Source organism: Daucus carota, chromosome 7, assembly GCF_001625215.2.
Source record: "Daucus carota subsp. sativus chromosome 7, DH1 v3.0, whole genome shotgun sequence".
NCBI lineage: Eukaryota > Viridiplantae > Streptophyta > Magnoliopsida > Apiales > Apiaceae > Daucus > Daucus carota.
This window is the reverse complement of record NC_030387.2, coordinates 33,279,076-33,294,966: the sequence shown is the minus strand read 5'-3', so window position 1 is coordinate 33,294,966 and position 15,891 is coordinate 33,279,076. Positions and strand designations below refer to the sequence as shown.

The following is a 15,891-nucleotide window of genomic DNA, read 5'->3' as shown; positions in this document are numbered from 1 at the left end:
AGTTATAAATGACATTGTGAGTGGAAAATATATTTAAGAAATAGTGGTAACATATATAAATAAATGTAACTACTAAATAATAATAATAATAATAATAATAATAATAATAAATATAACTTATATTACTGTTGGTTGTATCAACAAAGGAACATCTTCTGGATGGTTGAGACAGAATTTTTAGTCCAGAGGAATTCACCGTCATCCAGCTGCATATTTGCAATATCAAATACGAGTAAAATTGGAATGGTTCAGTCCAGATGGGCTCATTCACTCGTTAACAAATGAGCCCTAAATTTCACTTTAACAATATAGATAGATGAGTGAAACTCGGCTCTGTTTAGCTTAACTCGAATCATTAGTGAGCAAATTTATATTCATTTACCAATAAACAAGTCTATCCTAAACACCATTTTGGTTTGATCCAAAAATTCGAGTTGGCTCGCCTCGTTTCAAGAAAAAAATAATTTAACCCGGCTCGGTTGGATATATGCTACGCCAATGGGCTTGTTTTTCTCCTAACATATCCTGAGACCAGCCCAATTCGTATAACTGTCCGAAGAAAAAAGCCCACGCCTTTCCGGGAAAAAAGTAGCCAAGATTGGACACTATAAAATGCCCAGGGTCCCTCACAGCTTTCTTGCGCCTAGCCCTTTTGTTGAACACTAGTTGTAATAATCCAGTTTGATTTCTATCATAATTACAACACAGCTATGTATTTTTGTGTTTAATCTTGTTTCTGGTTCAAATCCCAATAATAATAATTCAGATCTGTGCTGTTTCTGCTCACAGATTTGATCCACAAGGGCTAGGAGGTGTTGATTTGTTTATTACATATAAATTACACACATATCTTGTTTTAATAATCATCAAGTTTTGATCTTTAGGGTTCCCACCTGTGTTTTTTTCTTTTGCCGCCATTATATCTATATGTTTGTTTAATCTGCATATCACAATTTGTGTTTCGTGCAAGATTTTGTTTGTGAATTGTTGAGAATAGGATTCTGGGGGCTGTTGTAATTTTAATTCTTGTGGAAAATGGATAAGAAGAAGGCTGCAGTGCCACTTGTTTGCCATGGACATTCTCGCCCCGTTGTCGATTTGTTTTACAGTCCCATTACTCCGGATGGGTATTTTCTCGTCAGTGCCAGCAAGGGTAATGCTCTAATTTCGTAATGTCTTGATTCTGTTGTTTGTTTCGGTGTGCCCCCGTTGATGTTGTTTTAATTTGATTTTTTGCTGAGATTGTGAATTTGTGTAATAAGTTTGCGGTAATTGTCAATGTAGTGTATGGATCAATCTAGCTAGAGCATTGAATTTGTTAACTTGAAGTATTAATCAACGGAAGCTGAAATTGTTTTGTGTTGGTCACTGGACGGAATTAACGAGCTTTAAAGATTTGAACTGTTGGTTATGTTTTCACTTTACCTAAGTTCCTGTATCTCTCTCTTCAAGTCCAATATTGTAGGGTTAGAATCGTTGTATAACTGCCTCTAGTATAGGCTATGCTATTACACTCGACCTTATTCCAAACAACATGACGGACAAATATCTAATAGATCATTGTGCTGTACAAGATAAATTATCGTCAACGGTTCCATTTTATTACTCATAAGTCATGTGGTGCAAGACAAATTTAGGAGAGACGGATATATCATATCAAAACAAAAAGATAAAGTTAGGCGGATTAGCCGCACTACACCAACCAAGGGCAAGTTGACACTTGGCCGCTACCGATTAGCAAAGAAACTCAATCAATATTTGATAATTTCGTATATCGCTGTATATCACTTATGAACCAAGTCCAAAAAAAATAAAATAAAGGTACAAGGTAAGAGGAAGTATGATTACTAGGAAATAAATCCCTTAACAGATTGCGGCCCATACACAATTCGGCTTACTGTATACAAACTAAATAACAACAGCCTACATAACTGTTATATGTTAATTTTATGAATAGATTCAATGTTTTTAAAGGGGAAAAGCGAGATGAGGCAACAAGGGGTACCTATTAATTAATCGTGAGGTGAGATATGAGGTGGTCGCTTCATTAAAGATATGTGTTTCATGCCACAGATGTATACATAAACACATATTATTTAAGAAGACATGTAGCTATATATCTAGTACAATTAACTTTGGTAAGACAACTATATGCTAGTAATCATTTATGAAAAATTATGAGTGCCTTCATAGCGTAGGAGCAGGAGAGTTAATTAATAACATATACAATCTACAAATTTATGGGATATTGAATAAATTAGAGGTCAGAGCACATTATAAGATAGAGAATGCAATCAACATTCAAATAAGTAACTTTGGATCACATTAAAGTTTAAATCTTTATATGTTAGATGCAATTATCTTGAAACTCTTCAAAGGTCAACATTATAATCTTCTCTGATGTTATTATCCTGTTTATTAGAGTGCCTCAAATTATCACCGTAGCGGGGCAAGTGCTTCATGAAAATCGCCTCATCAACACTCGTTTCACGCCATCAACGAGGCGATATCACTTATATCACCTTGCAGTGCTTATTAAACTATTGTTAATTACATATAACATATATAGTAAACGATATGAAAACTCTCTTCTGTTTCTGCCTCCATTCCACATTGATGATAAATATGTAATGGTGAATGTGATGAAAGCTTATGAACTTTATGCAATATGTATGAGATATGGTGGAATCTTGATGCTATGGAACAAATTTTTGAATTCTAAATTATCTATTACGTATTGTTCCAGTGCCACCTGAGAAGTGTATATTGGATGCAACCATTTAATGATTAAATGTGTCAATTTGTTGTCGTATACTTTAGCGTGCCCGTGTTGTATATTATTGGATTAGTAGGGAATGTTGCATTGTGCAATAAGATACTTACGGCCTTTTGCAATGCTACATTGATAATATATGACCTTCACAATTATATTTATACTCAAGTAGGCGAGTATAAAACAGAGCAAGAAGTCAGAGCTTTTGATAACATGACTCGTTATTTCATTACAGTTATGGTCTTTGTGCATCCAGTAGTTCTCCACGATTGTTTTTAAGTTGCTGGTTTTTGGTGCAACAAGTACTATGCGACTTGTGTATTAATGGCTCAATGTGTTATATAGATCCGCAAGATCGTTCATCATTTTTTATTGTTTCTAATGGTATTATTAGAAAGAGATCATGTATGCATTGTCTGAGACTATGTATAACCATGCTTCGCCTTTCTCAGATTCTACTCCAATGCTAAGAAATGGAGAGACTGGTGATTGGATTGGTACCTTTCAGGGGCACAAAGGCGCAGTCTGGAGTACCTGCCTTGATAGTAATGCTCTTCGTGCTGCATCTGCATCAGCAGATTTTTCTGCGTATGTTATCCAGTGTCCTTTAACTCCTCACTTGCACTTGCTGTAGCGGAAACCTTCAAGCTACTACTATAGTTAGCCGGATATAGATATAATTAAGACTTACCCAACCTGAATGTTGGATTGGCACTTTATATGCTTTTATTAGAAGTGCACCCCAAATATTATTTCTTAAGCTTCTTGAGGGCCTTGTTTTAAACTGAAACAGGAAACTGTGGGATGCGTTAACAGGAGATGTATTGCATTCATTTGAACACAAGCATATCGTTCGAGCATGTGCTTTCTCAGGGGTAAATTAGTAATATGTTGTGATCGTTAAACTTTATATATGCTTGAGTCTTTATATGGATTGTTGAAATCATAGTGAAGTGATATCTTTCAGGACACACACCTATTACTTACCGGTGGTTTTGAAAAAAAACTTCGGATTTTTGATTTGAATAGACCGGATGCACCTCCAAGAGAAGCGGATGACTCTCCTGGTTCAGTTAGGACTGTTGCTTGGCTCCACAGTGACCAGAGCATATTAAGCTCCTGCAGTGATTCTGGAGGAGTGAGGTATGCACATTGTACAGTATGCAATTTGACCTATATAAATAAGTAAAATTGTGGCCTATATACTGTTATTCACTTGACTTGTAAATACATCTTGTCCCCTGGTTGGTGGGTAGGAACCTTCCCTCATATTTGTAAAAGTTTTATCAGGTGAAGGTTTCAGCTTCATCATTATGCTAGATCCCCGCATTATCTGGAATTAAATGGACAGAGAATGATATGCTTTTTCTTAACTTGGTGTTCTTGTTCGATGAACTCGTACTTTTTGATGTTATACCTATTTTGGCAAGTTGTCTTTTATGCTCTAACAGGAACCTGAAATTTTTGAGGTTAAAAATTTGCCGGGAAACTGAAAAATTATTCATTGATTAATTGCGAGCCTGGAGATTTATTTCAACAACATGCCATTCCCTTCCAAATTAATTAGCATCAAATATATTTCCCATATTTCCTCTCGATAACGCCTGTTGCTCTCCTTCATCCGTATAATGCATAATGTCTAAATCATGTCCAATTTAAGAAGTCTTTTTACACATTTTAAACAATATGCGCGCACACACACACACACATAATACAACAAAGCCAAACAAATATCAGTTGGTTGTTTGTTGTCTGACTTGAATTAGGATGGAAGAATGTGTATCTTATCTGCTTACATAGATCTTATATAAGCAACCAATCACGGTCAGAATTTTATAATGCTTTATGAACCTAATGTTAGCATATCTGTGATGGATGAGTAGGTTGTGGGATGTAAGAAGTGAGAAAATTGTTAGAACACTTGAGACCAAGTCATCTGTAACCAGCACAGAAGTCAGTGCCGATGGCCGCTATATAACCACTGCAGATGGTTCAACTGTCAGTTTCTGGGATGCTAATCAGTAAGATTCTGATTGAGCTGTTTTTTACTTTTTTTCTCTTTGAAACCAATTTAGTCAAGCAATATTTTTCCTTGTTATATTTATACATTCTTGCCTCTTGCTTGGACTATCATTTTACAGTTTTGGTTTGATTAAGAGCTATGACATGCCTTGCAATGTGGAATCAGCATCACTGGAACCAAAGAATGGTAACAAGTTTATCGCAGCTGGAGAAGACATGTGGATCCATATGTTTGATTTTCATACAGGAGAAACAATTGGTACGACCCTTGAACATTTACATTTAAATCTTAATCAAAAGAATTTTTAGTCCTCCAGTAATGGCCTTCAACTTGTAATTGTTCTTTGAGGCATGGGAAAATATATGCTGCTTCTATCCCTAACCCTTAGGCGTGGGTGACTGTAAATCACTTATCTGGCACTTCCTAATATTACAAATGTCATGAACACAGCATAATCTCTTCCTTTTTTCTGCTATTTCCGCTTCTATGAATTTTGGGATTGTAAAATTAAGTAACTCACTGGAGTATTTAAGCAGCATTTAGCGCCATTGATTTATTTAAGTTGGAATTTTTTGTTAATATTATCATGATTGCCACATGTGGCTAACTTGATGTACAATGTTGTAGGCTGCAACAAGGGTCATCACGGTCCTGTGCATTGCGTAAGATTTGCACCTGGAGGGGATTCTTATGCTTCTGGGTCTGAAGATGGAACCATAAGAATATGGCAGACAGGTCCGTCAAGTCAAGAGCATGATACATCGTTGGCCAACGGCCCAGATGTGAAAGTAAAGGGCAGTACTGACGAGGTTGTCCGGAAGGTGGGGAATATTCATATCAGTGAAGGAGAGAGTAAAGAGAATTAAAAGGAAGAGGGGATCCAGTAGGAACGTAATGGCTGTTTGCCTATAATCGTTGTGATCTAGTGGTGGAAACTGTCTTTCTTTGCTATTTCTAATACTCCTGTTTTAAGTTTTTTGATAGACATACACATCGAATACTATGTACTCGGTGGATAGATGTGAAAGAAATCTAAAAAGGAAGCTATAAGTTCTTAATCTTAGTGTGGAGGAATACTTTGTGCTTCTTAGGAAATGTGAAATTAGTTAACCTTTTTACAGATTGGCAATAGTTGATATGTAAGCGTCACAAGAAAGAAATTATATTTGATTAAATGCCAAATTGCAGTCAGTTTGGATTTCCTTTACATAAAAGGCCTAGTTTACACACTCTATGTGGTGTCTGCTGCTTCTTATTGAGAACTTGAAAATCTCTTACTGTCACTTGCCAGACTCCATAGAACACCAGTACATTCATATGTTTCTTTGATCTTGTGTTTTTTTTTTTTTTTTTTTTTTTTTTTGTGTGTGTGTGAAAAAGTGAACTGTAGAATTATATTGTCCTTCACAAGTTGAACTGCAGAATATTGTACAGACCAGAATGTTCAGACTTCAGACATTACATTCTGCAGCTACATCTAACTTGAGAAGCAATTTGTAGTGGATTTTTTTTAATTTTGGATCTGTGTTTTTGTTTTTAAAGTTGTTGCATCATTGTAATCTGAAGTTCAAAATTTTGTGTTCGATCTAAGAGAATGACTGAATACTGATGCTTATTTAATTATCATAACAGATAATACTACTGCTATTAAAATAGAAGTATATATAACCATTCATTCTATTATATGATTATATCAATCTAAACTTAAGCCAAAAACAAAGAAGACAGAGGATGAGGAGATGAAATATTATTATCACTATAAAACTTTCCCTTAAGAGCAACAGAAAGATTGAAAGAATCATGTTAATATTGATGATCATTGGCTACTTATACAACTTCTAATTTTCAATGTTGGGTGATTAATACTATAACTTGTAGTACAAATGTCACCCTAACACAGATGATGCATATAATAATTGCTCCCAGTTATTTGATATATTAACACCACCATTCCCAGTACTTCCCCAGCCGCTAGTGAACTGCTGATCAGGTGACCAGATCGTTGATCCTCCTCCGCATACACCCACGTCTAATTCTCCCTCATTCGCCACTTGATTCGTTATGCCATATGTGACTGGAATGTTGTACTCAGACATCTTGTTACTATTTGATAGTTGCTGATTATTGTAGCAAAGACCATCAGTGTAATGAGACATTTGATGATCAATCATCGCGGACTGCGTGCCTGTCCCTGAAAATTGCCAGGGTAGAGTAGTCATGGTAGTCGAATTAGTAAAGAAGGCATTCTGATCTTGTGGGATGTGCATGTTGAGATCTGATGAGGGTTGCCAAGGCATGTCATTAGGCTGCTGCTGCCACACCATTGAGCTTGTTATATCGGTACCTTGGTTCTGCCACTTCATTCCACCAAACTGTTGCTCATGAATAGCCATGAAATCAATCGGGTTGTTGTCGTGGCTGCTATTCAAATCATTCGGTAGAAAGTTGTTGTCAATTTTTTTGGGAGGCTGTTCAAAGTTAGAAGGAAGCATGAGCTGATTTGGAGTAGTCTTGGTAGGAGTCGCCATGAAAGGCATAGACATCGCGAGATGATCTCTTTTTGTGACATGATTCTTCTGCTGTGAGACTGTAAGAACATGACTAGATTGCTGCTGCTGCTGCAAAGCTGGCAGTGGAGTAGTGGTATTGAGCTGTGGACAAATTAATGACCGCAGATTATTTCCATCATAGAGCTTGGCCTTAAGTGCCCCGAGCAGACCTTCCTCAGCTTCATCTTTCCCACATGCTTGCTCGAATGAAAACGGCTCAGCATTCTCTGGCAAGCTGTTACGGGTCGAGGACTGTGGCAGCTCAAAGTTGGTTCTAGCATTAGCACCACGAAGAGCACGTGCAGCATCGTCATAAGCCCGTGCAGCATCCTCTGCTGTATCGAATGTGCCAAGCCATAGCCTAACTTTCTGAAGTGAATCCTTAATTTCTGCAACCCATCTCCCTGATGGCCTTTGTCTGACTCCCACAAACCTGTGGTGTCCCCTTGACGTAGCGCTCTTCTTTCGTCCCCTAACACCTTCCGGTCCATTAGGCTGCCCCATTCCACTTGCACCTACAACCTTTGAGGCAGACCCTGAAGTAGAATCAAATTGCATTCTGAATATATTTATAAACAAAATACTTCTGCAGTTGTGTTAATGAAAATTAAGGTTTCAAATGTCAAGCAGGAAGGAGGATGATTGTAAGTACAACAGCTGGAGGCATAACAATTTATGTTGCGCGAGAGATGTTTAAGTAAACAACTGAAAAAACAAAGAGATTATGCATAAAACAACAAAAGGAATATTAATTTCTACAAGAAGACAAATGCTAAATTGACAAAAAGTATAAACTACAGGTATTTCTGTTTCCACAGCTAAAGAGGAAGACAAATGCAGGCTATCTTGTTTGCATCAACACAAGAACCAGGTAAGCATATAAAACCAATGTAACCATCATGCTATCGAAGAAGACAACGATACAAATAATTTTATAAGTTATAACTTGCCGTTACTTTCAATACGATGTGTTGAAATTTTCTTTTTAATCTGTATTATATATATTGCTTAGTTATAACCATACAAACATGTCAAACAAGACCAAAAGGACATCCATGCTCTTAAATACTTAACATACATGATAGAGATGATATAGTTTGTGCTTTGGCATGTAATTAAAAAGGTTGAGTTAAAGTTTCAGAATAATAAGGTATAATATAGTAGCTGATTACAAATAAGTATAAATAGTAGCAAATATCTCCATTTTCTTGTATTTGGATTTTTCAGTAATGCTGAAGAATATTTTATGTAAATTACCATGAAAAAAAAGTTAATGAACCTTACTGTAGCAAATATGTGATGGCCAGGAGGTTGTGGGATGTCAGGAGTCAGAAAATTGTTCGAACATCTGAGACCAAGTCATCTGTGACAAGCGCAGAAGTCAGTGCCGATAGCTCCACTGTCAGTTTCTGGGATGATTAAGATTCTAATTGAGTTGTTTGTACTATTTTCTCTTTGAAACCTGCACAATTAAACAATAGTTTTCCTTGTTAAGTTGTTATAGTTATACATTCTTGCCTTGCAATGTGTAATCACTGTTACTGGAACCAAAGAATGGTAACAAGTTCATAGCAGCTGGAGACGACGTGTGGATCCATATGTTTCAGTTTTATACAGGCTAAACAATTGGTAGGTACCCTTGAACATTTACATTATGTTAATAAAAAGAATTTTTGAGTCCTCTGGTTTTCGCCCTCATCCTGTAACTGTTCCTTGAGGCACAGGAAAATATATGTTGCATCTATTATCAATCCTTAGGTGTGGGTAACTGTAAATTAATTTTATAGCACTTTCTAAAATTATAAATTTCTTGAACACAGCCAAAATTCCACCCTTCTTCTACTATTTCCCAAATTACTGGAGTTCTTGAGCAGTCTCTTGCGTCAGTGATTTAGTTAAGTTAGAATATTTTGTTTTACATTAAAATCATTGCTGCATGTCGCTAAGTTGATGTACAATGTTGTAGGATGCAGCAAGGTCATCACGGTCCTGTGCATCGTGTAAGATTTGCACCACTAGGGGAATCATATACTTCTGGTTCTGAAGATAGAAACACAAGAATATGGCAGACAGATCAATTCTCATACAACAGGAACGTCTAATTTGGACCATATTATTTCTTCAAATTCCTCCCAGCCTAGTGCCGGTTCAATTTTTCAATTACTCCATTATATTATGTTAAGTTGTTAGTTATCATAAAATCTCAGGTTGCTAGACTTAGGATGAGGGCATACTTAGGGGGTGTTTGGATGATTGGTGGGAAGGGAATGTGAATGAGGGGTATGGGAATGGAGGGTATGGGAAATGGTAACCCAAGGAGTGTGGAGGTATTGATTTACCCTTCAAGAGGGAATGAGGTTCTCATTCCAAGCAAAAATTTTACCAATCCAAACACAATGTATGGGTATTAGGTTCCGATTCCCGTTAACCGGTCTCATTAACCATCAACCAAACGCCCCCTTAGATCACCTTGTATATCATAACATTTTCTTCTTTTTTTAGTTTTGCTGATATTTATACACGTCAAAGTGAAAGAAATCGAACAAATGAAGATATAATGTAGTTCTTAATCTCAATGGGTAAGGAAAAGGCCGTGCTGCTTAGGGAATGAGAAATCAGTTTACCTTTGTTTACAGATTAAAATTAGTTATTATTCGAGCATGGCAAAAAAGACATTGATATTTGATCTAGTGAATATTAAGTTGCAGGAAGTTTGGGTATCTGTTATTTACCAATTCTTGAAAACTTGAGAAGTTGAAGGTCTCAGATGGTCACTCTGCGAGACTCCATACAAACACGAGCATGTGTTTTTTTTTGCATAGTCTTGACGAGCAAAAATATCGCACAGAGACAGAGGTGTAGGAAATTTCACCTTCATTTTGTCGAATGTCTAAATTTAAATTGAATCTGCGGATCTGTTATAGTCTGGTCATTTTATAAGTCATGGCTATAAATTTGGTCTTTGATTTCTTTGTTATAACGTGCCCTGTCTTTTAGTTATCAGTGTTTATTTCATATTATTTTTCTTTTAATCAAATTTAATTTTAGATTTCCCCATCTCTCCGGCGGTCTCATACTCTCATAGCCCACCGGGCACCCGCACCACTTCAGTATTTCATTTCTCTTTTATTATTGTCTTTTTTCTATCTTCTATAATATATATCTAAAATAAATTGACGTGTAAATTATTTATAAAAATAAAAATAATCTTTTTTTTTTGAAATTAAGAATAAATCTCACAAAATATGAACCGGCAATTCACCGTGATAATTCTTTCATTCAAAAAAGCTTATTATCTAATCGTCGGACATGCAAGATGACTAGGGAAATTTAGAAAATAAAACTTTAATGGCCGAAAAAAAAACCCGTCTTCTTCCAAAAATCCTGAAAATAAAACAAAGTAAACAAGAAGAATATAAGTCAATATATAACAAATTTTATATATTATAAAAATAAAATATATATTCAATAATTAATTATTGATAAAATCACGTGTATATGCATGTGGTGATTAAAATATTCACACAATTATGAAAACTCGTAATTGAGACAATTAAACTTTTAATTAAGGCACAATTAATAAAATATTAACGTGCTTAATTAAGACACAATTTACGCCCTCAATTATGAGGCACAATTTACGTCCTCAGTTATGAGGCACCACGAACGCCCTCAATTACGAGGCACCACGAACGCCATCAATTAACGCCTTTCTTTCTGAAACCGAATCTCATACTGATCGTGGAACTGCCGTCGCCGCAACCCTCAACCACCACCGCTACTGCCGCCACGCTATCTCTCCCGCACACGACCGTCAAGAGGACGATGACCACCCGACCCGAAATATATCCATCTCCTGGTGAGTTGCGAAAAAAGCAAGGAGAAAAAACGACAGAAAGCATGTACAATATGTATATTAGAGTAAATGATATCTACGGAGTCTGTCCGATGATCCGGCTTGCAAACTTTGTATATATGAGAAAGGTTGGAAACAAAAACCTTCTTTGGAGTGTGTTGCAAGTTGCAACGTACATAAATGGACGAATGAGAGGCGCAATAGATGAAGTAGTGGGTATCAGGGCCGGCTCTCAGTATAGGCCAGTTAGGCAATTGCCTAAGGCCCCTGTGTTGAAGAGGCCCCCAAATTATATTTGTATATATATTTACATGTGCAAAAACAAATAAATTAGTTTCATGATATTTAAAGAAAAATAAAAAAATTGGTATTATTATTTTTAAAAGGCCCCAAAATTTATATTAGTAAGTACTCATGTAGGTACAGAGACAATGTGATATAATAAAATTAGGTTTATGATATTAAAATAAAAATAAGAAAACTAGAATTAATAACTAAATCTTGTAAAAAAATTTGAAAAATTATGTGTGATCAGATTTTTTTTAAAGAATTATAATTAAAATACTAATATTGTTAATATTAGTCATGTCTTGTTTGTGTGCTAACTTAATAAATACTTGACCCGTGAATAATCGGTTTATTAGAGATGTAATATGATGTTAGAGAAAAAAAATTATTTATATTATTAATATTATATTTGAGTTTTTTTTTAAAATTAGGTCTCATTTTGAGGTTCGCCTAAGGCCCCAATATTTCTTGAGCCGGCCCTGGTGGGTATGGAAGAAAATAGATTGAACCAGTAGTAGCTTATTGGAGCAATTTATTTGACCAAATTAACGGGGGTGTATTCGATTGGGATTTTAATGGATTGTTTTTAGTCTATGGATTTTAATGGATTGTATGGGATTTTGATTTTTTGCGGATTCTTGATAAAATGTCGCAGAGTTGATAGGATTTAGGTACAATGCTTCAAAATCCCATTGATTTTGGTGGGATTTCAAAAAACTTAAAATACACTGAAGAATGCCACAAAATCCATCATTTTATGAAATGAAAAAAAATCCATCAGATTTTAATGGATTTTAAACAATCCCAATTGAATACCATCGGATTTTAAAGCATAATTTAAAATCTCAATTAAATACCACCAGATTTTGTAGCATAATTTGAAATCCTAATTGAATACCTCAAAATTTTAATGGATTTCAAACAATCCCAATCGAATACCTTCGGATTTCATGAATGCAAAAAAATGTTTTAAAATCTCAATCCAATAATATTAGACGGTTGGAGCATCGGTCTTCAAACTTGAGGCCAAGGAACAAAGTTAAGTGAATTCCCCTTAATCTTCTTTGGTAAAAATAAAAATAATCTTTAACTTTGTATTATACATAGAAATAATTTTGTATCAATTTATTTCACTAAAAATGATGATACTGTAGAATGGTATATAGTAAACTATGTTAACTTATTAAAATGTATACTTATAAATTATATTTCACTCGAAATCACACAATTTAATATTCAAAATTATAGGGAGAAAAAAAAAAGAGAGAGAATGCCTTTGTATTCGAGCTTACTTTTGCGATTACGAGAAGTATAAATAAAGAAGGGGGCGAGAAAAAGAAAGGGGAAGAACAAGCGACAATGTCGGGGAAAGGAGCAAAGGGGTTGGTATCAGCAGCGATCAAGTCTCCTTCCTTAAAAAACAAAGACAAGAAGAAAGCCACCACTCGCTCTTTTCGCGCTGGTCTCCAGGTCTCACTCTCTCTCAATTTACATTTCATCTTCTTGTTATCTTTTTCAGATTAATTGATTCTACTAGTTTCTTGATTGTCAATTTTTCTATGTTTAGATTGCTTCTGGTCTTCTGGGTTTTCCAATTTATAGCTGAATCACCCCTTTTTTTTGTACCGGGTGATTGAACAGTCTACTTGTTTAGTTTTATTGGTTATGATCATCTTTGTTCACTCAATTTTTTACCATGTTAAGCTCAGCTTTATGCATATTTGATCCCCCGTCTATATGAGTTAATATAGTTATACCTTATTATGATGTTTCCAAGTTTTCGATCCAAGTAGATACTTGACCACCACATCGAGCACATTTGGTTGGTTTGAAAGAAGTGACTATAGAGGCTAGAGCAGAAGTGAGAAGTAAATTACTAATTTTAAGTTATTAAAGTGTTTGGAAAAGAAGTAGAAGTTGTAAAGAAAAGCTAACATTTTCCTACTTTTAACTTTTTTCTCACGAATTCTTAAAAGTACTTCTTACTTCTTTACACAAACAGGGCAAGAAAAGCAGAAGTAGAAAGTAGGAGCAATTTTCGTTGCCCAAACAGGGGCAATGTATTCCCTCCCAGGCTCCCACTCATTTTGTCCACAATCAGAAATCTATCTTTTATTCAATCAGCGTATATAGATTGATCGGTTTTTCTATGGTGTGCCCATGGGCACACAATAAGCACAAAATTTGATAGGTTTTCCATATTATGATTGGCTTACACCCCTTTAATAATGATGGGCCTCCTGCATTCACACCAACCACACCAATGAAAACACACCAAATTTATGAGTTTCCGTGCTTAGCATGTGCCCATGGGCACATACTAGACAAACCCTAGATTGATAACCAAAAAGTTGTATCATTTTCATATAAATTAACATAATTAATGTCGACAATTGTTTTGGGCCAAAAAGAAAATGATATGAGGACATAATGAATGGGGTGAAAGGAGTATTATATTATCACTACTAGTATGTGGATTCTCATGGACTCCTTTTAGTCCGATTGTCCAAAGAGTGTATATTCTCCTACTCTACTCTTTAACAAAAGTTGTTATTATATTTTTTAAGATGGAATTTATTGCTACTTCTGATATATGTAAATACAGGCAAATTCAACATCTGTATTGTGGGTTATTTTTGTTTGTTGATTGTTTTATCAATTCTTCCAGATATAATTAGCGCGTAGTGGATTTTACTTGCTTTATGGTGTACTAGTATATCTGTATATGGATTATATGCGTTCCCAGTTATGTTTTATCTGAAATAGTTGTGTGATTTTTTTTTGTGATACTATTCAGAAACTAGAATCAAGCTAATGCTGTTGCTTTGGAGACTACTTGAATTCTTTCCTGTGCTAATTTTTAGATGTCATTCTCTCATTGCAGTTCCCAGTAGGTCGGATTCACCGGCTTTTGAAGACGAGGGTTTCTGCAAACGGAAGGGTTGGAGCAACCGCTGCAGTTTATACAGCAGCAATACTGGAGTATCTGACTGCAGAAGTGCTGGAGTTGGCAGGTAATGCAAGCAAGGATCTTAAAGTAAAACGTATAACCCCTAGGCATTTGCAGCTTGCTATCCGGGGAGATGAAGAACTTGACACCCTCATTAAGGGAACTATAGCTGGTGGAGGAGTTATTCCTCACATCCATAAGTCGCTTATCAACAAGTCTTCCAAGGAGTAAGAGTGTAAGATGAACTTCATAGTTTCTCCACTTTGAACATGAGAAGAATGTAAAAGAAACAAAACACATAAACTTAGTACCTGCAGCGTCCATATGTTTCTTATATGTTTTGAGTCGGACAACCTTTACAGTGGCAAATTACTTGCACATCAGTTTCGTTTGTCTGTGCAATGTTAGGGACATCAGTTATGTTTGCTGTTTGTCTTTTGAGTGTTGATCTGATGACATTTTTGGTGTTAAACCTTTTAATATGACATGTGCTTGGATGTGCAACTTTGCGCTGTGTGATGGAAGTGCCAAGCAGGTAAATCATAATATGTTTCTGTATTTTTTTTCCTTGGTGATGATGACCATTATAGTTTATCACTACTGTTCGGTTTGTTTGAAGCCCGAAGGAAATAGTGATTGTCGTCGACTTGAATAAAACTGAAAGGAAAGAATGACGAACGAAAATTGTGAACGATATTAAAATTGAAGGAGAGGAAAAAGGATAGAAGAGGGAATGAAGAAAGCAAACCGATTGTATATGTATATATCTAAAAAAATTAGCAAATCCCGGACAAATATATTTCGGTCACCCAAAAGAAACTCAAGTACTACTATGTTATGAAACCATGGTTCATTATTCTACATCATTCCCCCTTTCTGTGGGTGATTGTTGAGCGGCTGACAGATGCTCTGAATCTTCACTATGCCCTTTAATCATTCCCCACCTCTAAAAAAGAAGCCTAGACCGGTGAGCATGCAGCACTCCTACAAAAAAGCCTGGTTTAACAGCACAGACGCCAATGCTGCCACGAAAATGAACGCCAATTCATTCCAGTAGAGTCTTATTCATTTTCTAAATATCCTGGATCCATTTTACATCTTCCATGAATAGGTAGCGGCTAACCAACTTTTTATTTTGTTTTTAATGATTAAGAGCATCTCCAACCCTCACACGCCCTTAGCTAAAAGTTCATGTGGCTTTTCAAATTTAAATTTTATAGCCAATGTTCACAAAAAAATGGAACTCCAACCACAACAACCCCTTGTGTATAATTATAGCCATCCCCCTATGGATGGCTATATTTGTCGATCCGCTACAGATTTGTAGCGAATTCCACGTCATCTCCCGCAATTTATTTTCGTCCGTCTCACTAATTACATATTATTTAATACCATATTAAACTGATATATTCTATTTATAACAATCTAAATATTAATAACATACTATTTTTA

General features: G+C 35.6%; 3 protein-coding genes and 1 long non-coding RNA gene across 4 annotated transcripts; 3 read left to right on the top strand and 1 right to left on the bottom strand.

Moving 5' to 3' along the window:
* The first annotated feature begins 615 nt into the window (after nt 1-615).
* Nucleotides 616-5,854, top strand: LOC108196753 (uncharacterized). Its single transcript, XM_017364182.2, has 7 exons — nt 616-1,153; nt 3,226-3,361; nt 3,567-3,648; nt 3,741-3,916; nt 4,657-4,794; nt 4,915-5,054; nt 5,424-5,854. The coding sequence occupies exons 1-7, from the start codon at nt 1,036-1,038 to the stop codon at nt 5,660-5,662; spliced, it is 1,029 nt and encodes a 342-aa protein (XP_017219671.1). The 5' UTR covers nt 616-1,035; the 3' UTR covers nt 5,663-5,854.
* A 731-nt stretch (nt 5,855-6,585) lies between these two features.
* Nucleotides 6,586-8,072, bottom strand: LOC135147845 (ethylene-responsive transcription factor ABR1-like). The gene has a single exon (XM_064081758.1). The coding sequence runs from the start codon at nt 7,901-7,903 to the stop codon at nt 6,683-6,685; it is 1,221 nt and encodes a 406-aa protein (XP_063937828.1). The 5' UTR covers nt 7,904-8,072; the 3' UTR covers nt 6,586-6,682.
* Nucleotides 8,073-8,485: 413 nt separating this feature from the next.
* On the top strand, nt 8,486-10,325 carry LOC135148081 (uncharacterized). Its single transcript, XR_010285957.1, has 2 exons — nt 8,486-8,974; nt 9,312-10,325. It is a non-coding gene; the product is annotated as an uncharacterized LOC135148081 (long non-coding RNA).
* A 2,453-nt stretch (nt 10,326-12,778) lies between these two features.
* On the top strand, nt 12,779-14,943 carry LOC108193890 (probable histone H2A variant 3). Its single transcript, XM_017360736.2, has 2 exons — nt 12,779-12,959; nt 14,374-14,943. The coding sequence occupies exons 1-2, from the start codon at nt 12,849-12,851 to the stop codon at nt 14,668-14,670; spliced, it is 408 nt and encodes a 135-aa protein (XP_017216225.1). The 5' UTR covers nt 12,779-12,848; the 3' UTR covers nt 14,671-14,943.
* The last annotated feature ends 948 nt before the right edge of the window (nt 14,944-15,891 follow it).